Source organism: Cinclus cinclus, chromosome Z (genome assembly GCF_963662255.1).
Source record: "Cinclus cinclus chromosome Z, bCinCin1.1, whole genome shotgun sequence".
NCBI lineage: Eukaryota > Metazoa > Chordata > Aves > Passeriformes > Cinclidae > Cinclus > Cinclus cinclus.
The window spans coordinates 29,226,296-29,248,071 of NC_085084.1; the positions used below are offsets into that span (position 1 = coordinate 29,226,296).

At 38.2% G+C, this 21,776-nt stretch overlaps 1 protein-coding gene across 1 annotated transcript; it reads left to right on the forward strand.

The window, feature by feature from the left end:
• The first annotated feature begins 8,441 nt into the window (after window positions 1–8,441).
• ZNF475 (zinc finger protein 475) lies at window positions 8,442–20,563 on the forward strand. The gene is given in 5 exon segments (XM_062513878.1): window positions 8,442–8,625; window positions 9,744–9,803; window positions 9,806–10,395; window positions 17,053–17,233; window positions 20,412–20,563. Coding segments are annotated over 5 exon segments (1,167 nt in total).
• The last annotated feature ends 1,213 nt before the right edge of the window (window positions 20,564–21,776 follow it).

Consider the following 21,776-nt stretch of genomic DNA (forward strand, 5'->3'; position numbering starts at 1 on the left):
CACACGCTGCCCTCAGCCGCACGCTCAGCCCGGACCCGAAGGGCTCCGCCGACACCCTCAGCCCCCGGCGGGCAGGGGGCGGGGCTGCCCGTCCCGCTGACTGACAGCCGCTCTCGCCAATCGGCGCCCGTGCCGGCGGCAGGAATTTGAACGCGGCGCGGCGTTGCCGCGGTAACGGCAGAACGGCCCGGCCGCTCAGGGCACGCGAGCGCCTTCCCTCCCTCCCTCCCTCCCTCCCTCCCTCAGGAGCGGGCACACCCAGCCACGGGGCAGCCGGGGAGAAACGCAGCCTTAAGGGACAGGAGGGAGTTTTGATCCAAGCGGAGGTAGTCGGTGCTTAAGAGGACATGAACACTTAGATGCCATCCACGGTCTCGGGAGCCTTGGATCTGAATAAGCCTGTGAATATTTTTCTCGGGCAATACGGTGGAAGAATGGTTGGGTGAGGAGGAGCCATGCTTTTCCTTCTCTCCCGAAGTCCAAGCCACTCTTCTGCCTGGCCGAGAGGCACGGGATCCTATGGGCTCACAACCCACTTTTGCTAGCTTTCACTTCATTTTCCTGTGAAGATTGTACTGACAGCGTGCCTGCCCTGAACCTCAGTCAAGCAAGGCTTAATAATAATGTAGTGTGTCCTGTCCTCATCCAACTAAAACAAGGCTTTCCCTGAGCACCAGATGGTCAGATTCCTGCAGAGGTCAGGGGCACAGTTGTAAATAAGCAGAAAGGTCAATCAACAAAGATTTGTGTGACTTTCCACCCTTAGACCAGCTAGCTGGTGATACATTCATGTGTATTAGTGCTTACTGTCAGGATAATGCATTTGTTCTCTGGAATTTGTTTCTGCGTGGGTTTGACTGGCCTGGCAAAAATGGTGCATGAGCATTTACCATATCAGATGTTCTGGCTTCTTGGTTCCCCACTCTTCCAGGGGTGTGGACTGAGTTCATTTATGTGTGTGTTTTAAAGGGCAGAAGAATAAAATGCACTACTCATAGCCAGCAATATGGACATTGAAAGGTAGAAACGTTACTCTCTGTAAAAGGCAGCCGTACCTGGCACATAATTGCTGATTGTCCTATATAATAAATTATCTCTTGCAGTTCTGTTCCTGGAAAATATGTGATGCATAACAATAATGATGATATTTGCTAAAAATCCATTTTGTTTTGCTTTGTTTTGCTTTGTTTGGAAAGCACAACAGAAACAGAAAAGTTTGCTGTCCACATGGTTTATCTTAAAGCTTACTGCAAAATTTATCCCTAAGGTACTGTGATTGAACTGACCATTCAAGGTACAAACTAATACCATTTCCTTCGCTACAAATTTATGTATTTTACTAAAGTTTGCTTTTCTATCTACATAACTCCATAGGACATTGATCTGTAATAGAATGCAGTGGTATATAAACAGGTGAAATTATGGCTACACAGTAGGGAGCTCAAATATGTCTCTTTTTAAGCCACATTATCTGGGGATATTTCAGGCTTATATTCCATATGTATTTTTGTTGGCATATGGAATTTAATCCTGTTCATTAAAGAATTACAAAACAGAAAAAAAGAATTTCCTGTTCACTAAAGAATTGTAAGACAGCCAATATGGATCAATGCTTCAAATATGAAGTGGGAAAAAGATGATCATTAAACATTAAACAAGTTACATAATCATGAGGATCCAGGGGTAGCAGGTAAAACTTGATGACCTTTATCCATCATGTCCTCTCACACCAGTTGTAAATCACTGTTGATTTAGTCCAGAGGAGAAAAACAATAATGTAGAGGAATGATTCTTTTAAGATTTTTGCAAACAAGAGCCTTCAGAATGAGTGCTATAGTGCTGTTAAGGCTCTTGCTGGATGTGATGAATCTTTTGATAGCACGCTGTTTTTTGTAACATATTTAGTAGGCAGCCCTTCCTTTTTTTGTGTCACTGTATCATGAGTGTTCTGCAAAGTATTAGGATGTGCTGCATTATTCATGTGAAACACGAGTATTTAATAATGTCTTAGTTTTTCCAATATTTCACAAAATAATTCAATGTCCAGAGTTTTGCTTTTCTAGACATTTTCCTCTTAAGATAATTTCATCCACTGCTCTAGATTCCTTCAGTTTCTCTTCTGCTGTTGTAGCTCTCTGCTCGTTGTTTAGTTTTCATATTTTAATAGCTGGTCTGTCTTGCTGAGTGTAATAATTTCCATGTAAGCAGATTATCTATTTGAGTATCCTGTTCATAACAGATGTACCAAAAACTTTAGTTATGGTATCATGTATCAGCAGAAACACTTTTTTTTTATTCAGAGAAATCAATATATTAAGATTGATTTACACTGTAAAAGAAAATAACCCTTTTAGATTACTTTATCCTGTATAATGTAGCTGTGTTACTGGAGATTATTGGGAAAAGTGTCTTCCCATCACTGAATCACTTTGCAGTTCCAGTGACAGGCTCTCAGCACATGTAGAGTGTCATCCTTCTTCTGATTTCCACTTAATTGTGTCAGTTTGTACAAGTTGACATTCTTGGCTTCTATTCTTTTTGTTTCAGACTCATAACAATATGCATTTATCCATCCACCTGTTTTTTCTCCCTAATGATGAGCCTACTCTGTTGAAATAATTGCATAGTCATCATCCAGATCCCTGGGAGAAAACACCTGATTCTGTACATATGAGTTCCAGAAATGGAAATGCTGAACAAAGATACTTGAGCTGGAAAGTACAGGTAGCTCACTTTGAGCTGTGTAAGCATACTTGCTTCAATGTCTGCTTTCTCTCATACCTCCACACTGTGGGAAGGGTTAACATACCTCATCTAGCCATTATTTGATGCATATCGCATATGCCATACAGGATTTGCAGGGTAGGTATCACAGATATAAGCTAGTAATTAAAGATGATTAAGAATGTGATGTGTAGGTATCCCCATTCTCACCCACACGGGGAATATATCTGCTGATTTTTGCACAAGAATAAGTGTAGTGTGGAGGGAGTAATATTTCTTCAGAATATGAGATGTATATTAAATAATTGTGAATAAAACAAAAGATAATCCTTACCCTCATAATGCATCACTAAGTAAAACACAAAAACCAAGAACACTGTTTGTAGAGCATAAATAATATATGAGATATGAGACAATGGTGTTACTGAATTTTGAATTTTAAAAGTTATTGAATGTTAAAAGTCTGGAAAGTTACAATTTTTTTCCACTAAAAATATTTCATTTTTCCCCATGTATTTCAACTAGTAGCAGTCTTAATTTGGACATATAATGTTGGAATTTCAGTCAAATCAAAGGAATAATTTCTTATGTCTGGGCAGAGGACATAGTAACATGAAAGAACTACTGGGTCTGTAAAACCAGTCTCCAGCTTTCTCTGGTAACACAATCACAACCTTAATTTGAGCTAATTAAGTAAAGTAAATCTAAGTACTACATAATTGTATATAGGGTCTTCTTAAATGCCAAGTATATGCTGGCAGCTCTCAATACCAGGGACTTTTAAATTGATCGTAACGTTTTAGGTAGAAAGATAATCAGATCCAAAGAAAGACCTGGTAATTTCATTGGTCAGAGAAAAATTGAGGAAAGCCTTGACTAATTGATTGTGCCATTATAAAGAGCACCTTAAATACTTCTGTATAAGAATTGTATAGAAATCTCTGGGTTATGTATTTTCTTTGTCTTATATTGTAATGGATCTTTGCACACAGACACAGGCTCAGAGATACGATTTCTGTCTTGTGTAAGTCAAACAGGGTACATCTTTGAGGAAACTTCCAGTTTTATCTAACCAACACTTTTAAACAATGGGAAAAATGTTCACTAGAAGATTCCCAGACAGTTCTACCCTGTTTGCAAATATCAGAACGCAATGGCTTTTTAACTCGGCCTGTTTGGTTTTGAGTGTTCTTGTCCTGTCGTCCTGTCTGGCTGCATCCACTTTAAACAGAGGCATAACCACCACCCTCTGGGCTGCAGATCACATGGGGGAAAAGGTCTCTGTGCACCTGATACTCTGCTGGAACAAGCTCCATGCTTGGATGTTTCTGAGTGTGCATGGCTCCCAAGACATTTAAGCCAGGCTGCTGTGATACACGATGTTACAGACTAACAAAGTCTTGAAGCTGACAGAAGCGAGGTATTTGCCAATATTTGTGTGCTTGAAAGTGGTTTCTTGAGAGAGGAGGATGCATAAAAATATGGATCATGCTCAGCTGTGACATGATGAAGCATCTTGACATAGTAAACTTCGGATTTTCTACATCTCAGTGGTATTTATTAAAGTTCCATAAAATAATAGATTATTCTTTTCACATGACTGAAGGAAATGATTAGTCTCTAGGACTAACCAAAGGAGATTCTTTCAGCCAGCAACTGTGGAGAGAATGTAGTCCTGAGCTGGAAAATGTGTGGTTTTAATATGTGGTTAATTTGCTAAAAATATTGTTGGAAATATAAAAAATGTTTCTTCCTTTTATCTTTCAGTGGAAAACAGATCCAACAGTAAGATACTACAAATTGTCCAGTATTTTTGTCCAGCTTATGTTTGAGTACTTTGTCTTAACGGATTTCTAAAATGATTTATAATTGAGCAATATAAAACATTTAGCCCAAGAAAAAATAAAACTTCAGATGTTGGTTTAATTTCTTTTGCTTTCTCTTAAAGAATAATGAGAAGCCTCATAGAAAATATTTTATTTGGAAAGAGCCTGAAGCAGTGCTTTCTGGCACTCAACAGTGGGCGTCTGTTTGGTCCTTTCTGACACCTCTTTTATATGTAAATATAATGCAAACCCAGGAAAGTAGAGAAAAAAGAACTTGACTGTAAAGTTGGGGATCAGCCTTAGAAAATCCTGTGACTGAACTGATTCAGTATTGAGGTGCTAGAAAATCTAAATCTAATTTCCTTCTTTTTCAGATATGCTGTGTTATGCTTGGCAGATCACTTATTTAATCTCTCTATATCTTATACTCTCTTGCACTGGGTTTTCTCCTTTGTCTGTTTACACAATCCAGCCCAGACTAAAAAACAAGTATCTCTGGGTGTTCTTGTAGTACAAGAAGATTTTGCTTGTTGCTTCTCACTTAAAGCTATTTGAGACATTTCCAATTTATATAACAACAAAGTTAGGTATTACAGGTAAAATCTTTTTATGATACTTGTGAATTTCATCCAATGTACATAAATCACCCTTATTAGATGACCCACATAACAACTTGGTGTCACAAACAGAAAACTTATGGTAAAAGCACTGCATGGCCGACAGGCAGAATAAGTGTACAGCATTGAGTAGTATTGAAGAAAGGGAAAACAAAGGGAAAACTCAGAGTGAAGTGGGGTTTACATAAACAAGGGTTCACACAACCAAGAGTTCTTGAATCCAAGACAATGAATGAACCAGTTCCTTTCTGCAAGCTAAAATTAGTCCATTCTTTTTTTGGCACTGACAACCTGATCTGTAACTGAGCTTCTGCCAGGCTTTTTTATTTGCCACCATTTTGGACCCATATGTTTTCCTCTTCATTTATGTGTCTCTGTAGCCTTTCATCCTCTCCCTCAAGCAGATCAACTCATGCAGACATTCTCATAACTTTCTTATGGGAATCCTGATTTTTGTAAGCACTCTACAATTATAGATGACCTCTCCAAAAAGTCTCATGGATTTAAGGCACTGTCACCTGAAGCAAGTATTCCATATAAATCCTTCTCAGCTTTATCAAACACATAAAAAATACCAAAACAAAGAAAGTGGTTCCCACTGCTTACCTTGCTTGTTTATGGTCTTCCTGGAAATTGCCTCTGCTTTTAGATGAAGCCAAGCATGTCCAAGGGGATTTTTTTTTAAATTGTCTCAGCTTTTAGATGAATTCAAACATGTCTAAGAGGTTTTTGGGGTATTTTTGACATGTAAGCTTGAAAGCTCCATGACCTTCAGTTTAGCTCTGCGTTCATTTGGTGCAAGGATTTATCCTTCTGTGCTAGCAGATTAGAATAGTGACAATAAACCAGCCATACAGATTAAATAGAATTTACAGTCTGATACAGCTACACATGGAAAGGCTGTGATACCAGTCAGCATCTTTAAACTGAACAAAAACAGATTCCCCAAATTATCACAGCTGCTCCTGTATTTTGTCTGTTGAATAAGCATGGTTATGTCCTAGTGGTAGGAAGCTTCATGCAGTGTGTTCTTCCATACGGAAAACTCAGGTTTTTCTATAGCTGAGAGGCCTCTGTGTGGAATTCTAGCTAAGTCAAAAGCAGTAGTGTTGAGGATTCATTGGAAACAGTTTAATCCCCCAGCTAATGCAAGTATGTTTTGTTCAATTCAGTCAAGGAATCCAGGCTTATAAAATTACTTTATAATGGTTTTTGAGGAATTGTTTACATGAGAGAATCAAGAGAGATGAAAAACAGAGAGGGTCGCTCTTCAGAAATGGGCTGCATACAGGAAATAGGAAACGTATGTGTCAACTTTGCTTCCAAGATCCAACACTGACACAAGACATAACGAAGGCTGTTTCAGGGAAGAAGTTTCTGCCTCTATAGGTTGAATTACACATGCTGGCTAACAGAAGGCAGCATAAGTGAAACATTATTAATAATGCTGTTGTTGCAGTGATTAATAATGCTATTGCTGCTGTTGTTGCAATAATGTTATTGTTGCAATGATTAGGTGAAGTTTAAAACCTGTGTGCAAGGGTTCCCATTCCCACTTCAGGACAAGAAAATGATAGATGTATTGAGCTGTTTGTGCTCTCATCATTCTGTTCTATTTTAGTTAGACTGAAGTTCTTATCCTGATTCTAAATTAGTCATAGTATTTCATTTGCTTTTAATTACACTGAATTTCTCCACTAGTTATAAGTGACCTGTCACTGCAGTTCATGAAATTGTTTTTAAATATTGTCCTCAGTGGAATTGCAGAGGAAATGTTTTCCCATAGCTATATGCAATGATCAACTGTACCTTCCTGCTTCATTAAAACATGTTGCAACATTAAAAAAAATAACGAACAAACAAACAAAAAACAACAAACCCGTAAGAAAGTTTTATGTTTCAAATTGTTAAATCCCAGTCCTGATCTACTTCCACATCTTTACCACTGAGCTTGAGGGAAGATCTGAACTGCTCATATGCCTTTTCATTTCACACTGAATTTATAGGAATTTTCCAAATAATAACAATCCACTTGGCAAGAATAAATGCAGTCCAAATGGTGTAATCCCCACAAGGAAGCATAATTCTCTTATGAAGTATTTACAATAGAAATCTTGGAAATCCAACAATAGGTTATATTGTTAATAGATTGTTTATAGCATCTTTTATTGACTGATTCATTCCTAATGGCAACAGATTTAGTCACCTAACATTCTTCATATGGCAGGCAGTTCAGTGTTCACTGTTGCTTTAAGAATCCTCTCAGGTACAAGAAAGTTTCATTCTGACATAAATCAGTAAATAGGACATAAATAGGACCTTTCAAAGTTCATAACTTCCCTGCAATGTTACTGAACTTTCTGATGCTCCCTTCCTGTGACCTGCCAATAACCCTTATCTCCCCTGCCTTCATGACCCTTTAATGTTTCTCTGGCCCTCCATTCTCTTCATCCTCCTAAAGAGCTTGGCTACTTCCCAACTTTGATTCATCCTATGGGCCACCCTCCTTGGAAACTCTCCCAGTTTTTAAAACAGTCTTGTAGTACAGTAGCCTAAATACTAGTTTGCACATGTAAATATCACATACCGCTGAACATGTTATTTTGGTATCTGAACTAAAAATTCCAGTGCTATAGTTTTGTGTAACCATCAGCATAGATTATATGTACCTGATATACCTGGTAGCTTCAGACATGTGAGGATACTACAGCCACATTATCCCGGTTTTCAAAAGACTGTAGCTATAATAGAGTTTTGGGCTAGGTATTAACTTTGAATGCACAAAGTATAATGGCCCTCAAGAATTTTATTTTTAACAGTTAACTACAACATACTTGCTCATAGAGATTTGTTCCAGTACAAATCACAGACCAGGTATGATGGCCTTCACATTTTCCACTTTGCCTACAAATAAATATGAGCTTCACAGGATTTTTTTTTGTAAAATAAGTATCCCAGGTGTCCCAGAAATATGCAGCTTTGTGAGTATTTAAGCAAGCAGTGTCAATACAGTAATTTAAACATTTTTGTGTGCCTGGCAAAAGGATGACTATTCACATGAATGTGGTGACAACTTGTCTTTTCAGTGTTGCCCCTGTATTTAAGATACCCTCTAGAATATTTGTAAGACACTAAAATGAGCTCCATTGCTTCTCAGTGATACAGACAAAGTTTAAGTTTGTCATCTCAAAGGTAATGACAAAACTGTGTCATTGCACTTGGGTATAATAAAAGTCAGCCCGTGGGTTCAGAGGTAGGACAGATACAGGTGAAAATGCTGTTGAGTGGGAGCAAAGTCTTCAATGGTGACAATGGCAAAAAAGCAGTAAAAAGATCCAGGTTGGATCCTTGCAGCGAAGGAAGTGAACCAAGACACCAAGACAGCCAGTGTGGATATGTTTGTGTGTTAGGAATCCCCTACAAGTTTGGAAAGACTGAGATGAAGTCTGGAGTATTCAGTAAGGGCAAGATGATTTTTGCCAGAGATTTCTTCTATTATAGGTAAAGTAGATTGTCCTTGGCAGATACCTATCTATGCAAAGTGCTAGTTACGTTTTTTTATTTTTCCTTGCAATTAAAACAGTAGCCTCTGCCATACATGTGTATGTCTGAATTATATTTTCTAATCCTTGGGATACCAGTACAAAATATTGTAAGAAATTAACATTTAAGGGATAAAGCACAAATGTATCTGTTTACAGTGGTAGACTGGACATTGAAAAACTGAAAAATATTTACTACTGTCTGGAGACTAAACAAATGCAGTGCCCTTTCTCTCATCCAGCATGTGCTTCAGCCCCCAAAGCACCTCAGTATGCCTTATTGAAAAACCTGCTCCATTTCATTAATAACTGTCTTGTACTGGGACAATCAAGACTGGTCAGAGAATTTGAGACACCACAAATGCTGACTGGGAACACTTTGCTTTCTGACTGTCCCTTTGTAGATTGGACATTCACGTCTCTCTACTGAGGGATCTTTTTTCTTATGTCTCTGGAGACAGGGAAATACCATTTAAGTATCAGTTTCAAGGGCTTATAAATTGAAGACTCCCAGAAATACCAGTTCTATCTATCAGTAACTGAAAATAAGGCATATTAGTTATACACCAAACTACTTGCATGTCATCACCTTAAGTTTGTGCAAACCCATCTTCTCTCATGTCCTTCATGATTTTATATCCTCTGGGACCAGAATTTCAGATTTGTTCAGCTGATCACTGTGGATAAGAATATATTTGATATTATTTATCTGCTATTTGAAAATATGACAGATGTGCCTTGTGATAAACTAATGGTTGGTAACCTCAAGTAAAGAGAACACATATATTAATTCACACTAATTTCATTTGTTTCAGGGTCATGTAAGAACAAAAGACAAAAGGAAAACACACAGAAACCTCCTTTCTCTACTGAAACTGCCATTAGGTTCACTGTTCCAGCTCTGAAGTCCCTAATATATTTCAGCTCGTGGAAATGGATTAAGAACATGTAGAATCATCCTGAACAACAGACTTTCCCAAACTCTTTATGTGTAGGAGAGAGAGAAACTTCCTGAAATGTGATACCCTTCATAGAAACAAATATCAAGAAAAAGAATGTGAATAAAACATGTAGTATTCTATCAAGTGCTGAAGAAGCCCTATCTGTATCTCTACCACCTTGCCTTTAGAGCAAGTTTCACCATCTAATGTGCCAGATCTTCCCAGAATTCTTCCCAAAGTAGTACATCTAGAAGCTGGATCCCAGAAAAGGTGACCGGGCACTGCAATAATATCATAACAGTCAAACTCTTTAGACATGTCTCAAACACCCTTCTCAAGAAGACCTCCCTTCAAGATATGCTATATATGTGCCAGAGAATTTGGGTCACATTCTATTGCTATACACGAACCTAAGTGCCTGCAGAAGTGGCATATTGAGAACAGTCAGCTACCAAAGCACCTTAGAAGGCCAGAGCCCCAGAAACCTGAGGTCCTTACTGGTTCTGCTTCTTATATGCTTGCAAATGAAAATGAAGCTGCTTATTATAGTGCTCAAGCCCAGCTTGTGCCCTGTAGAAACTGTGGCCGGACCTTTTTTCCTGACCGTCTCCCAGTGCACGAAAGGTGTTGCAAAGGAGGTAGAAGTGGTGCGAGGCTACCAAGGTCTGGAACTGGCTCAGCACGTGCAAATGCATCTAAGGCCGGTCAAGGAATGAGCATGGGTGCACCAGTTCTATCAGACCAGGTAAATTGCTACGCATATGCTGTATGAAAGGGTGTGGATGCATCTTGATGCTTGGCACTCCAGGGGAGACTGTCTTGCCATCAAATTTAAAATCACTTTTCTTCTTTTAGCTCCATGCAAATGTTTCTCTGATAAACAGAGGATAAAGGAAAGGGAAGTACTGGGAAGGGAGTAAGGGAAACTATTTATTCCTCTTTATTTTGATTTTCCTTTTGAATGGGAGTAGTTGGGTTCTCTGCTGTCCTTTAAGAGTTATATCCCCAAGAGGGACCATTGCTTGATTCCCTGGGATATTGCTGTGTTCCGTAGGAGATTCTATTAAGCAGCTTAGGCAAAGTTTGGATGTCATGTGTTTTAGGAGATTTAGGTATTTTTATTTAGTTAACACAAAATGCAGTGTTTCATTGTCCTGCAAGTATCCAGCACTTCAAAACATGATTTTCATATTTTACTGTTATTCTTAACCTTGGCATGCAACATGAGTTTACTGAGGACTGCATGTTCAAAGGCAGGAGTTCTGGGTATAACAACAAAAAATAAATAAGACTGCACATTTTTTTCCACTGAATTTGATTCAGTATCCAAGAATAAAGAAGCTGATTCACATTATCCAAAAGCTACACAGAGTTTTGGAAAATGGGATTTTTTTTTTCTTTTTTTTTTTTTTTTTTTCTTTTTTGTATTTGTTTCTGCACAAACTGTCTTCTGGCCAGGAGTTTTGTAAGATAGATGTCTAAATTTAGGCCCAGTGTCCAAATTAAATAGCCCTTTTTGCTTTCAAATGTGGGTTGGAATCCTGATTGCCTACATTACTTTTGAAAATGGGATTTATCTCTCTGTCACCAGAGGAATGCAATGCTCTGCAGAGCATTTCTTAAGATGCTTTTGAAGGCAAAGTATATAACGTTGGTTTACTAGCTGCTGAGTAAAATTAAGATAATGGCATCACCTTAGCTCACATAGACTGAAGCTTACAATACTGAAGCTCACATGAGACTTAAGACTTCATGAGCCCTTTTTTATTATGCTCTATGAGGCCACTAATTGATATATTTTGGCAAATTAAGGTTCACTCCTCAGCAAATTTTGCATCATCCATAAGCAGTTCAAAGTGCTGCACAGCTGCATTTATAGCTGTAGAAAAAGTGGTGCTGTTGACACTACATTGTGCCCTTTCCCAAAGAACTGTCATTGCTCTAAAGGTGATTGTTTAAGGAAATGCATGGGTCTGAAGCAGAAAGTTTAATCTATCACACATAATTCTGTAGATTAAAAAAGAGAGGGTGACAGCAATTTTCTATAATAATGATACCATAATAAAAGAAGAAAAAAAAGAAAGAAAAAAAGAAGTTTATAATGTGGTTTGGCACTGACAGTGACTCTGTAAAAAATGTTACCCTCTTGCACAACGGCCCTGCTCCCTTTGTGGATTCACTCACATCTGCTGACTTGTTGAACAACAACATTATTACCACTTTTGACTTCTGTGAGCTCTGCAGAGCCAAAGTTAAATCTGTTCAAATCTGTTCTTCCTTCTGTGTGAACAACAGGTTTCCTCATTTACTTCCAAGCAGTTTCAGTTCATCAGTTGCAGCAGAACTAATGAAGCTGTATAGCTTGCAGTTTGTAATTGACTTTGAGGGACTTTGTTACTAACAATGACTTTCAGGAAGGGATGATGGATTTTACCTCTCTGAGGTCTATTGCTGTATTGCTTTTAGAGCTGTTTTTTGGTACAGAGTTATGTGTTAAAGGCAGAGGTGGGGTGGGAAGATTGAAAGAAATATCCTGTGATCCAAGGGGTTCTTCAGGACTTGCAGACAGCTTACAAGAAGTTGTCAAAGGAAGCCACTTTCCTGTAGGTTTAAATTCTCTGTGAGAGGATCTTCATTTCCAGCTGAACATTTTGAAAGGTCCACACACTGAAGGGTGTAGAAAAGCACTAAGCTTATGGAATAACTGCAGATTAGTTATGATCAGGGACAAGGTCTGTATCTCCACTAAAATCTTCCTCTTTTTCCAGCATATGGTTTTAATTTTGCTCACCTTACCAGCTACTCAGCTGCTTATTAATTCTGTTTAAAAATAGTGCTTCACTAGTGGTGGAGTGAAATGGCTACTGTTTTGATCCTGGCCGGAAAACATTTGGGGCAGTCCTGGTCTCATGTAACAGACTCACTGTGACAGTGAATTATTTAAGTACTTGCTTAAAGTCCTGGTTCAGTAGAACATCAGAGGAAAGCAATAACTGAAAGAGAACACCCAGTCCTTATGTAAGTGTATCTAAGAGATGTAGTGCTACTGTCAAATAAATGTATACAATGAAAAATGTCCTATATGAAATAGCTGGATTTTCCTCATTTTCAAAATAAACTTCTGACTGGTTTAGTGGTACACCGTGTAAAGTGCATTTTAACATTACAACTGCAAGCACTTCTCCCTGTATGCCTCTGCCTGTGTGCTAAAAGGGAGTTCTTTCTCCTTTAGCAAGTATGGCATCAATTAGGCCAGAATCATTAATGACAAATTCTCAGTTCTGCATTAAATTTCTTTAGAAGTGGAGACTGAACAACATCTGTAAACTGCCTCTTTCGGTACCTGTCTTCGCTGTCAGAATCAATTAACACATTTGAGGTAATCATGTCTGTCTGTTTAAAATAACAGCCTAGGCTTAGGGACTCTCAAGGAATCACATCAGCTCAGAAAATCTGCTTTGGATTCTGCTGTGATACCCCAAACAATGGAAGTGGTGTCTGCAGCTACTGAAACTCAGACTTGCACTAAAACAGAGTCTGTATTCTATTGTTTCATAGACAAAATATGTGATACATGCAAGTGAGCGTCAATAACTTCCTGTGTGTATATGTGTTAGGGGTTTTTCACAATAGATAATGCTGATCTTAAAAGCCTATTAAATGGTGCTGCCATCTGCTGTTTTCTTCTTATCTGATTAACTACCTAAAAAGATTTCACTGATTTTCCTTTGCTGAATTGTAATGCATTTTAACACAGCGTAAGTCTTGAAAACTTGTGTAGCAAGAACTTTGATGCTCTATTTTGCTCTAGCATAAAGCCACGTAGCATCTTGGTAAAGGGAAGATTTCTTCAGGTGCAGTATAATTCTAATGAAGGTGGAAAGTCAATGATGAGCTTTTAGTGTCTCATTGCAGTGCTTTTGATACCCTTCCTAGGAGAATACTGACAAATAAATTTGCAAATATAGAAATTTAGATGAGAATGGATAGTGAATGGATGCTTTGAATTACACTTACTGAGCATTATCATTGGGAATGACAAGCTTCCTTCCTTTGCTTGTACATGAATGCCATATTCATTGTACTTAGTTTAAAAAGAAAGCACATCAGGAGAAAAATGGGATATTCCATGCTTCCAGTGGAGTAGTATTTTTGATTATATGTATCATCTTGCAGAATTACCTTGCTGTTCAAGGTAATTTTTCTACACAGACATATGATTCTAACATGAGTGCTGTTGAGTCTGTTTCAAAGATTTGGTAGGCTGTGAAGTGCAGCTTTGGATGGTCATGAGAACCATGCTATACCTTGTCCATGATCCTTATGCAAAATGCCTTTTACTTGGCAGAGAGGAATGTGAGGAAAGGACTGCTTTCATACAATAGAATGCTGCTGGTAAGTGCTTTTACCAATCTTTTCCTGAGCCCCTAATCCTTTGGCAATTCAAGTTTATGTCAAGAGCTCCGTCGTAGAGCAGGATGCCCCCCCCTTCCCATTAAAATACATGAATAATTAGACAAATAAGAAGGGCAGAGGTGTGTGCAGTCCTGGATGATAAATATTTATGTTGGGGAGTTCAGAATTCAGTCTTATTGTGTGTACTTAAGAAGAAATAAAAAGGTTTGTGCAGTATGGAAGGATTTGACCTCAAGTAACACCATAACATCAGCCTGGGGCTAACCTTAAGTAATGTCAGGTCTATTGAAAATACATAGTTGCATAGCCCTCTGAGCTAAATAACTTCATTCATAGTCACGCAGACATACTTAGCAGTCTTGGAGTAAAAAAGAAAATACTGAGACACCAGAGGAAAGCCTAACTACACTGTTAGGTATTTGTAGGTATTTTTATAATAACACATATCCTCAGGAACAGACCTTCTGTGCAACCCTTTTTGAAAGTTAAAAACAAAGCAGTGAACAGACAGCCTAGCCACTGGCCTGTGAGTAGTTTGGGTTGGAAAATTGCGGTGTTTCCAAAAATAGTTTTGTTTCAAACTGCAGGCCTCCAGATGTGACATTTGGGATAGGCACACTGAAAATAAAAAGAAATGAAGGGTAAATATCATCAGTGGTAGAGTCCAAGTAAAAGCTTATCATATCTTGGATTCCACAGTTAAAAATAGAAAAATCTGTTACTACCAATTTTTAGGCTAATCTCTTTCAGGTTGTGTGCAGAAAAGAATTTGTGTATATGATTATATGTGTGGTGATGGGTCAGTCTCAGAATTTTTCTGGAATAATTCTATCTGAAGAGTAACCTGATTCCTTTTAATTAATTCTGCTTTCTCCTATAGTTTCTGTACTATTTTTAATTATGGAAATTGCAAAATACAGGCATTTCTACTTGAAGAGATTTCTGCATTTGTACTAGGGTTTCTTTTTCCTATTCTGTTAGTATATGAAGAGTCCCTACAAACTAAATGTGAATCAAATTGCTCTTTCCTAGTTCACAGCCAATAAGTGACCATTTAAATGAATGGCAAGAACTCAGCTAATGAGAACTTGTAGGGAAAGTGTGATCCCACTAATTTTACACCTAGCTTATTTTTAAGAAATTATTTCTAAAACTATACCCACAACAGCCATGCACATTAAAAAGAGTTCTCTAACCTCAGGAGTTTAGATTGTAGTATCCTTATCTAAAGCTCTCCAGAGCCTACAAATAAATGTATAGTGTGTCTTCAGAACACTTTTTATCTCGACCCAAAGTCTTACTTCAAAATCAGACAAGTTATAGCTCACAGAAGTAAAGAAATAGGTGAAATTTGATAATGAAAAGTTACAAGGTGTTTTTAAAACAGCTGTTGCTGTATTCATCTAAAAAATAGAAGAATAAGGCTGTATTTTTATATATATTAGAAAATATGCTTATGTAAAGTACTGTGTTATCAAAGATAGCAAGGAAATTACATTTGAAAGTTAAGAAGATGAAAATGTCCTTGGAGAGCCCATCTTTGGATGTTACATTTTAAGACACTGGGAGAACTTTCCAGATGAAGTCCAATTTTTCTCAGAAAAAAAACCACTTTATAGAGTAGTATTACTTTTATGAAAGTGAGATTACATGTGTGATTCAGGAAGGCAATCTTATGCAGATTGTTCACTAATGACATTTTCAGACTGCAACATAAATATGAGAAGATCTTCCCAGAATTTCATGAACACATTGATGGGCTGACAGAAAGAGTCATAAATACGGGAACAGGTTATGCTTTGTCTTACAGAGCAGCAGAGGAAAAAATGAAACCCCCACCACTCTTGTTTGAGTGAGAAAGGTTTCCTGTATTTGGTCTGGCATGGTTGTCTGTGAGGAGGGCAGGGAATAGCTCATCTCTTACTGGTATTCTGCAGTCAGAAGTGTAGGAAATGCTGGCAGTTGTGAGACCCATCTATGTGCCTCAAAGTTCTTCTCTATGCATGTTTTTATTCTACTTCCTGGAGCTCAGCTGGTACTTAGACCACACCTAGCCCAAGATGCGCCTAAAGACACAGCTGAGTCCATAATCTGCAATACCACAGTAATTATACATTTTTGAACCTTAGATTATGTATTTGTGAGATTTGGGGTGGAGGAATTTTTTTCTTCTGTTGTTGAGCTGTTTTTCACTGAGAACAAAAGCAGATCTTCAGTGTTGAAACAATGACTTGCTTAGAGTCCAGTTCTACCCTTGCTGCAATCACTGGCAAAGTTCACACCAAGGCCTTTGGGATTGGCAAATATCACTTCCTATTTTTCCCCTCATCCTGAAATATCCTGGACTTATTTTAATCTTTGAAGGCCAATAATTCCACCAGATAACTGATCTGTGGCAAAAGTGGGGTAAAGAACCACAATTACCTCTTGGGAGAGCTGCCCTTGCTGTCCATCTTAAGAGAGATAATTAAGGCACGACACAGTTGGTTTGAGCTGTCTTCTGGTGGAAGATGGAGTCTTTCTCTTACTATAGTAGACATGAAGAGTTCAGCTGATGAAGCTTTTGTTGCTGCTTTCCATATTACTTCTGCTTGATAATTAAAAAATGGCTTCAATGATTTAAGATGGATGTTGCATTTCAACCTGATAAAGCAGAGGTATTGTTTCTGCATATGAAGAACTTGAAGGTATGAAATTAAAATAGATGAAACTTAACACAGCTAAGTATTGATTAGTCACACACATGAATTTTCAGCCCAGCATCTGCGGAAGAAATCTGCCTGTTCCAGGTGCCCAGTTAGTGAGACAGTATCTCTTGCAGGCCTCTGGACTGATTCCAAACAAAACCAGACTCAAAGAAACAGTTACACAGATATCAGATTCTTTATCTACATTACATTATCTACATGTTTTTGTAGAGAGTTGTTCTGATTCAAAATTAATATTGAAAACCACATTTTTTCTTCTTCACCATTGTTATTTGCAGGCAAAAGTGATAAGACGGCCACCAACAGTGGTTTGCTACATATGTGGCCGTGAGTATGGAACAAAATCTATTAGTATACATGAGCCACAATGCCTGAAAAAATGGCACCAGGAGAATGACAACCTCCCCAAGCACCTGAGAAGGCCAGAACCCAAAGTGCCTGAAGTCAGACCCGTGCAAGGTAAGCCACAGACAAAATCAAGAGAGATGAGCAAAGAAGTAGGAAGAATTATAAAAGTATTTCATAGCAATAGGTAAACAGTGTGCAAGTACTTTGTTCTCTTTGTAAGTTTACTTACAAGACCTTGTTTTAAGCTTTCCTTCAAAGCATCCATAGAAGTAAAAGTAGTTATTATCTATGGAACATGCCTCCTGCCACACTCCCCTGTGTATGCCAATGTGTCCTGAATGAAAACACAAATAGATCAGCAGCATGTTTCACAGCTACATTACTATTTTTGACTTCTTTTAACGCTGTAGACAGGCATGACTTAAAACGAGCAAAACCATCCAAGAATAACGTGCAGACAGGACACAGAATCATTAAAATACCCTCAGGCAACATAGGTGTAGATACTTCAGCCAGATTCTTCTTCTACAGTCAACAGCCTGTAGATGTTATTGATCCCTTTTTATTTACAAGTCTGAGAAGCTTTCATTGTGAGGCAGTGTATTATGAACACAGTGGAGAAAAAAATATAGGTAGTACAAAGTAAACCTTTTTTTTTTTTTTTGCCAATTGTACATGTTTATACGGGTTCTGTTTTCTAAGATTCCACTTCTTCAAATCAATGAACACTGACGATGCCCAGCACCCACAGAGATGGGCTGCAATATATATCCCAGGGTTGTATGTTCACAAATTCCTGTCCATGCTTTGCCTGGAAGCTGTTCCCAGGACTTCCCTATTCCCACATAAAGTTATTTCACCTTTCCTGCTGGATGCTTTCCCTGGCCCTACCAGCTGGTCTTAGCTACTTTGGGCCAAGTTTGGACCACTTCTTCACAGGCATTTAATTTACACACGCTTTTTTTATTCCCCACAATTTCCCTCAGCTTCCCATAATGTCTGGAAAAGTAGACAAAGTCTCCTACAACTCACTTGTGAAAGAGTCATACACTAGATCAGTTTACAGCAGTACAAAGAAATATGTCCTCAGAAGACATGCAGAAGAGAGCAGGATCACTGAGAACACTAACCAGATGTTCAAAATAATAATCAAAGTTCAAATAATATAAAACCGGAACTTGGTTAACAGATGCCAAGTGGCATAGTTGAATCTGCAGTAAAAGATGTGTTCAAAAGACATCTTCATTGTATTTGCTTTTTTAGATGTTAAGCACTTTTTAATTTTTACACACTGTGTGGTAAAACAGATGGAGAAAATGAGAATTCCATGTGAAAGAGGAGGATGCAAAAGGCAAATCAGGTTATTTTGAAATACTCTATTCTTATTTTGAAGGAGTGGAAGCAGAAGGATAACCACTCTTTGAGAAAACAATCTAGCAAAGGCTCCCAGAATTGAATCAGAAAGTTGTCTCATTTACTCAATGACTCATATCAGGCGCCTCACATCTCCTGTGAGGTGTTGTGTGCCCACGGTTCCTCTGGGGATGCTGACCTGCTTCCAGCGTCTGTCCCTAAATGCCTGCTGATGCAAGCCTGATCAGTTTTGTAGCTTGAGCTAAAACTGTTGTTCCCCCTGCAGCTGCCTCATACTCCTGGCCTTGAGAAAATAATCTCAGTGTTGTTCTTTTACCATAAGAACTTACTCTTGGTCATGTGGTAAATGCTATAACTGACCTTCAGACCACATGCATGTACTGCATGTCCCACATTTTCTCAGCTCAGGGGGTAAGAATTACCCCTGTTGTTGAATGAAATAGACAATGTTCCATAAAAGCTCTGAAATATTAACTGCTTACATAAAATTTTTTATAACTTACATAAATCTTTTTCTGAAAACTCAAGAAACTCACAGGAAAACAAGCACTGCCCTCATTACACAGTGTTTTGTTTGTGGAATGCCTAATACATGCCTGCAAGGAGGAGAAAGTCATCTCTCGTTCTCCCTCTTCTTTTTTTTTAATATTCCATAAACTTTCCAAAGTACAGAAAATACACATTCATTTCCTGCAAGCAAAGGGGATATGTGTCTCAGCCAAGAAAAGAAACACTACTTGGTTGCTCTTCTAACAAAAAGAACATTAGGAACAGGCATATTAAGAGATCTAAGGCTTATTGTGGTTATGTGAACCATTGGATATGAATCATATTAAAATTGTATGGGCCTTTAATGAAGAGCTCTATCATGTGCCAATGACAGAAACCACGGAATATTTTTAAATGCACAAATCCTTTTCTTTTAAAAACTGTCCACTGCTACAGTTCAAAGAAAAAAAAAATGGATTTTAAAATCTTTTCTATATTGTTATACCTAATAAGAAGGGTGAAGCAAATAAGTCTTCAATTTGAGCCGTGTAGATTTTTTTCTGCATGCACTTCAAATGAAAATCCTTAAGATCTAAATCCAGGTATTAAGCAACCTGCCTGGCCTTATTGCAAATCAGTTTGAAACATTATGTGAAAATCCATTTCAGAAGGAAAGTTCATTTCAAGATAAAAGTAAACAAGATAATTTTTTTTTTACCCAAATCAAATCTTGAAAACACATCTGAATGTTTGAAGAATGCTCCTGAGTTTTCAGAGCAGTCATTCTTCCCACACTGGAAAATAACTGAGGGTAGGGCTGGGTTAGTGTTTAGATGACAATAGATGCATCAATGTAATGACCCCACAGGAAGTTGTGGCTTAAAAGTACTGTAGGCTTTGTCTGTAAGGCTTTAGGCTTATCTAAGATTTACTCCACTTTTTAGTATAACTTACATAGTCTCCAACAGGAAGAAAACTGGGCCCCTTGTCCAGAGTAGTACAAAGAGCATATTCTTAAGTACGATACAGTCCCACCCATAGCCATGGTCAGATAACACATGCTTGTTAAACAGAGCTTGAAGCAAAGCCAAGAAGTGAATTTGCTGATAAAAGTATGTATGCAAAGATGTTAATAATTAGCTGAGAATGCAGATCATAACACACAGCATGATGTTTTCTCTGTACTCTCATACAATACAAAATTATTCAGTTTGAAGTTACTTTAATTCAACCCCTGGGACAAAAACACAGTCTTTTTTATATATTTTTTACTCTTTTGCTTCTTTCTTTTTCATTTGCAAAAGCAATATGGTTTGGTTAAACTGAAAGGCTCAGTCAACAGGTATTTCCTGAAAATATTTTCCATAAAGAGTTGAATGTAGGTCTCCAGAATGAAAGCTGATACTTTCTTTCTCTAATTTTCCAGCCAAAGGTTTCTATGATCTTGATGCTTTAAATGAGGCTGCCTGGACCAGCGCCCAAGCCCAGCTAGTTCCATGTGATATTTGTGGGCGTACTTTTCTTCCAGACAGACTGATCGTCCACCAGAGGTCCTGTAAACCAAAACCTGCAAAATGAAGTAGATTTAACACACATGCATACAAATCCATGTCTGCTCACACGTACACAGACAGACAGACACACATTTATCTTAAGCTAAATAAATGTGTGTGTGTGTATCTGTGTGTCTGTTTGTACATGAATATACACAGATGCACCCATACTTTTCAGACACACCATGAGAGAAATAAAATTAATCTAGAGAGACATGGTCACCAAAACTTTATTGTGTAATGATATCATGTGCTCCAAAAGTAAGTCTCCAGAGTAAAAATCAGCAGTTGCTACTAAAGTGTGAAGTCAAATGCAGAATATTAGTTCTTTGAAAATTTTGCTTATTCTCTTTCAAAGACTCTCTAGTTAGTGTAAGGACCTTTAGCTAAACTTGACTAATCAGAGAAACCAAGTAGCTCCTTTAAGTTTGTTCATTTTTGTTTGGATTTTGCAGTCTTTTGTGTTTTGAGCTATCCTGGTTTAGGGCAAAACTGGGAGAAAACCTCTGAATGGGGTCCCTTTAGGAAACAGATTTAACCAGTTCTTCTAATTGGTTCAGGGAAATATTTCTTCAGAGAGAAGTGGGGAAAAAAACCTTTTTTTAACAGGCAAAGCATTTCCCAGCACAAAAATAAACAATACTAAACAGTAAAATCTCTCGCCTTCTCACCCCTCCGAAGAGATGACGAATTGATCACAGTTCCTTCTGTGGGTTGCAGCCTAGCTTACTCAGTCTGTTCTCAGTCCCTCCAGTGCTGGGAAATGGCGTGGCCCAGGCCAGGCCTGGTGGGACGCAGGTGTGAGTTCTAGGTGCTCTTCTGGGTTTTCAGTCCAGAGCAGGTTTGAACAATTCCAAGAAAAAGGAAAAAAAAACCCCACAGTCTAGGGAGCTTCTCTGCCTCAGCCAGAAAAACCAACCAAGAGCAAAGGAGAGCTCTCTCCTGCTGTCCACTGCAGACAACACAGCCTATGTGAAGGATGTGGGGGAGCAAGTGCAGTCTCTGATAACAAACTCTGCACCTCTTCTCTCCCCCTTCACTCCTAGAACCAGTCTTAAAGCTGCAGAACAATATTCAACACCAACAGAATAGATGATTGTGGATGCAGGCATCATAAAGTCACTCCAAGACATTCTACCCCTTAGCTCTATATTGTCAGCTTACTGCCATGTTTAATATATATATTCCAATTCTATGAACACATACATTATACATACATATATATATACACACATATA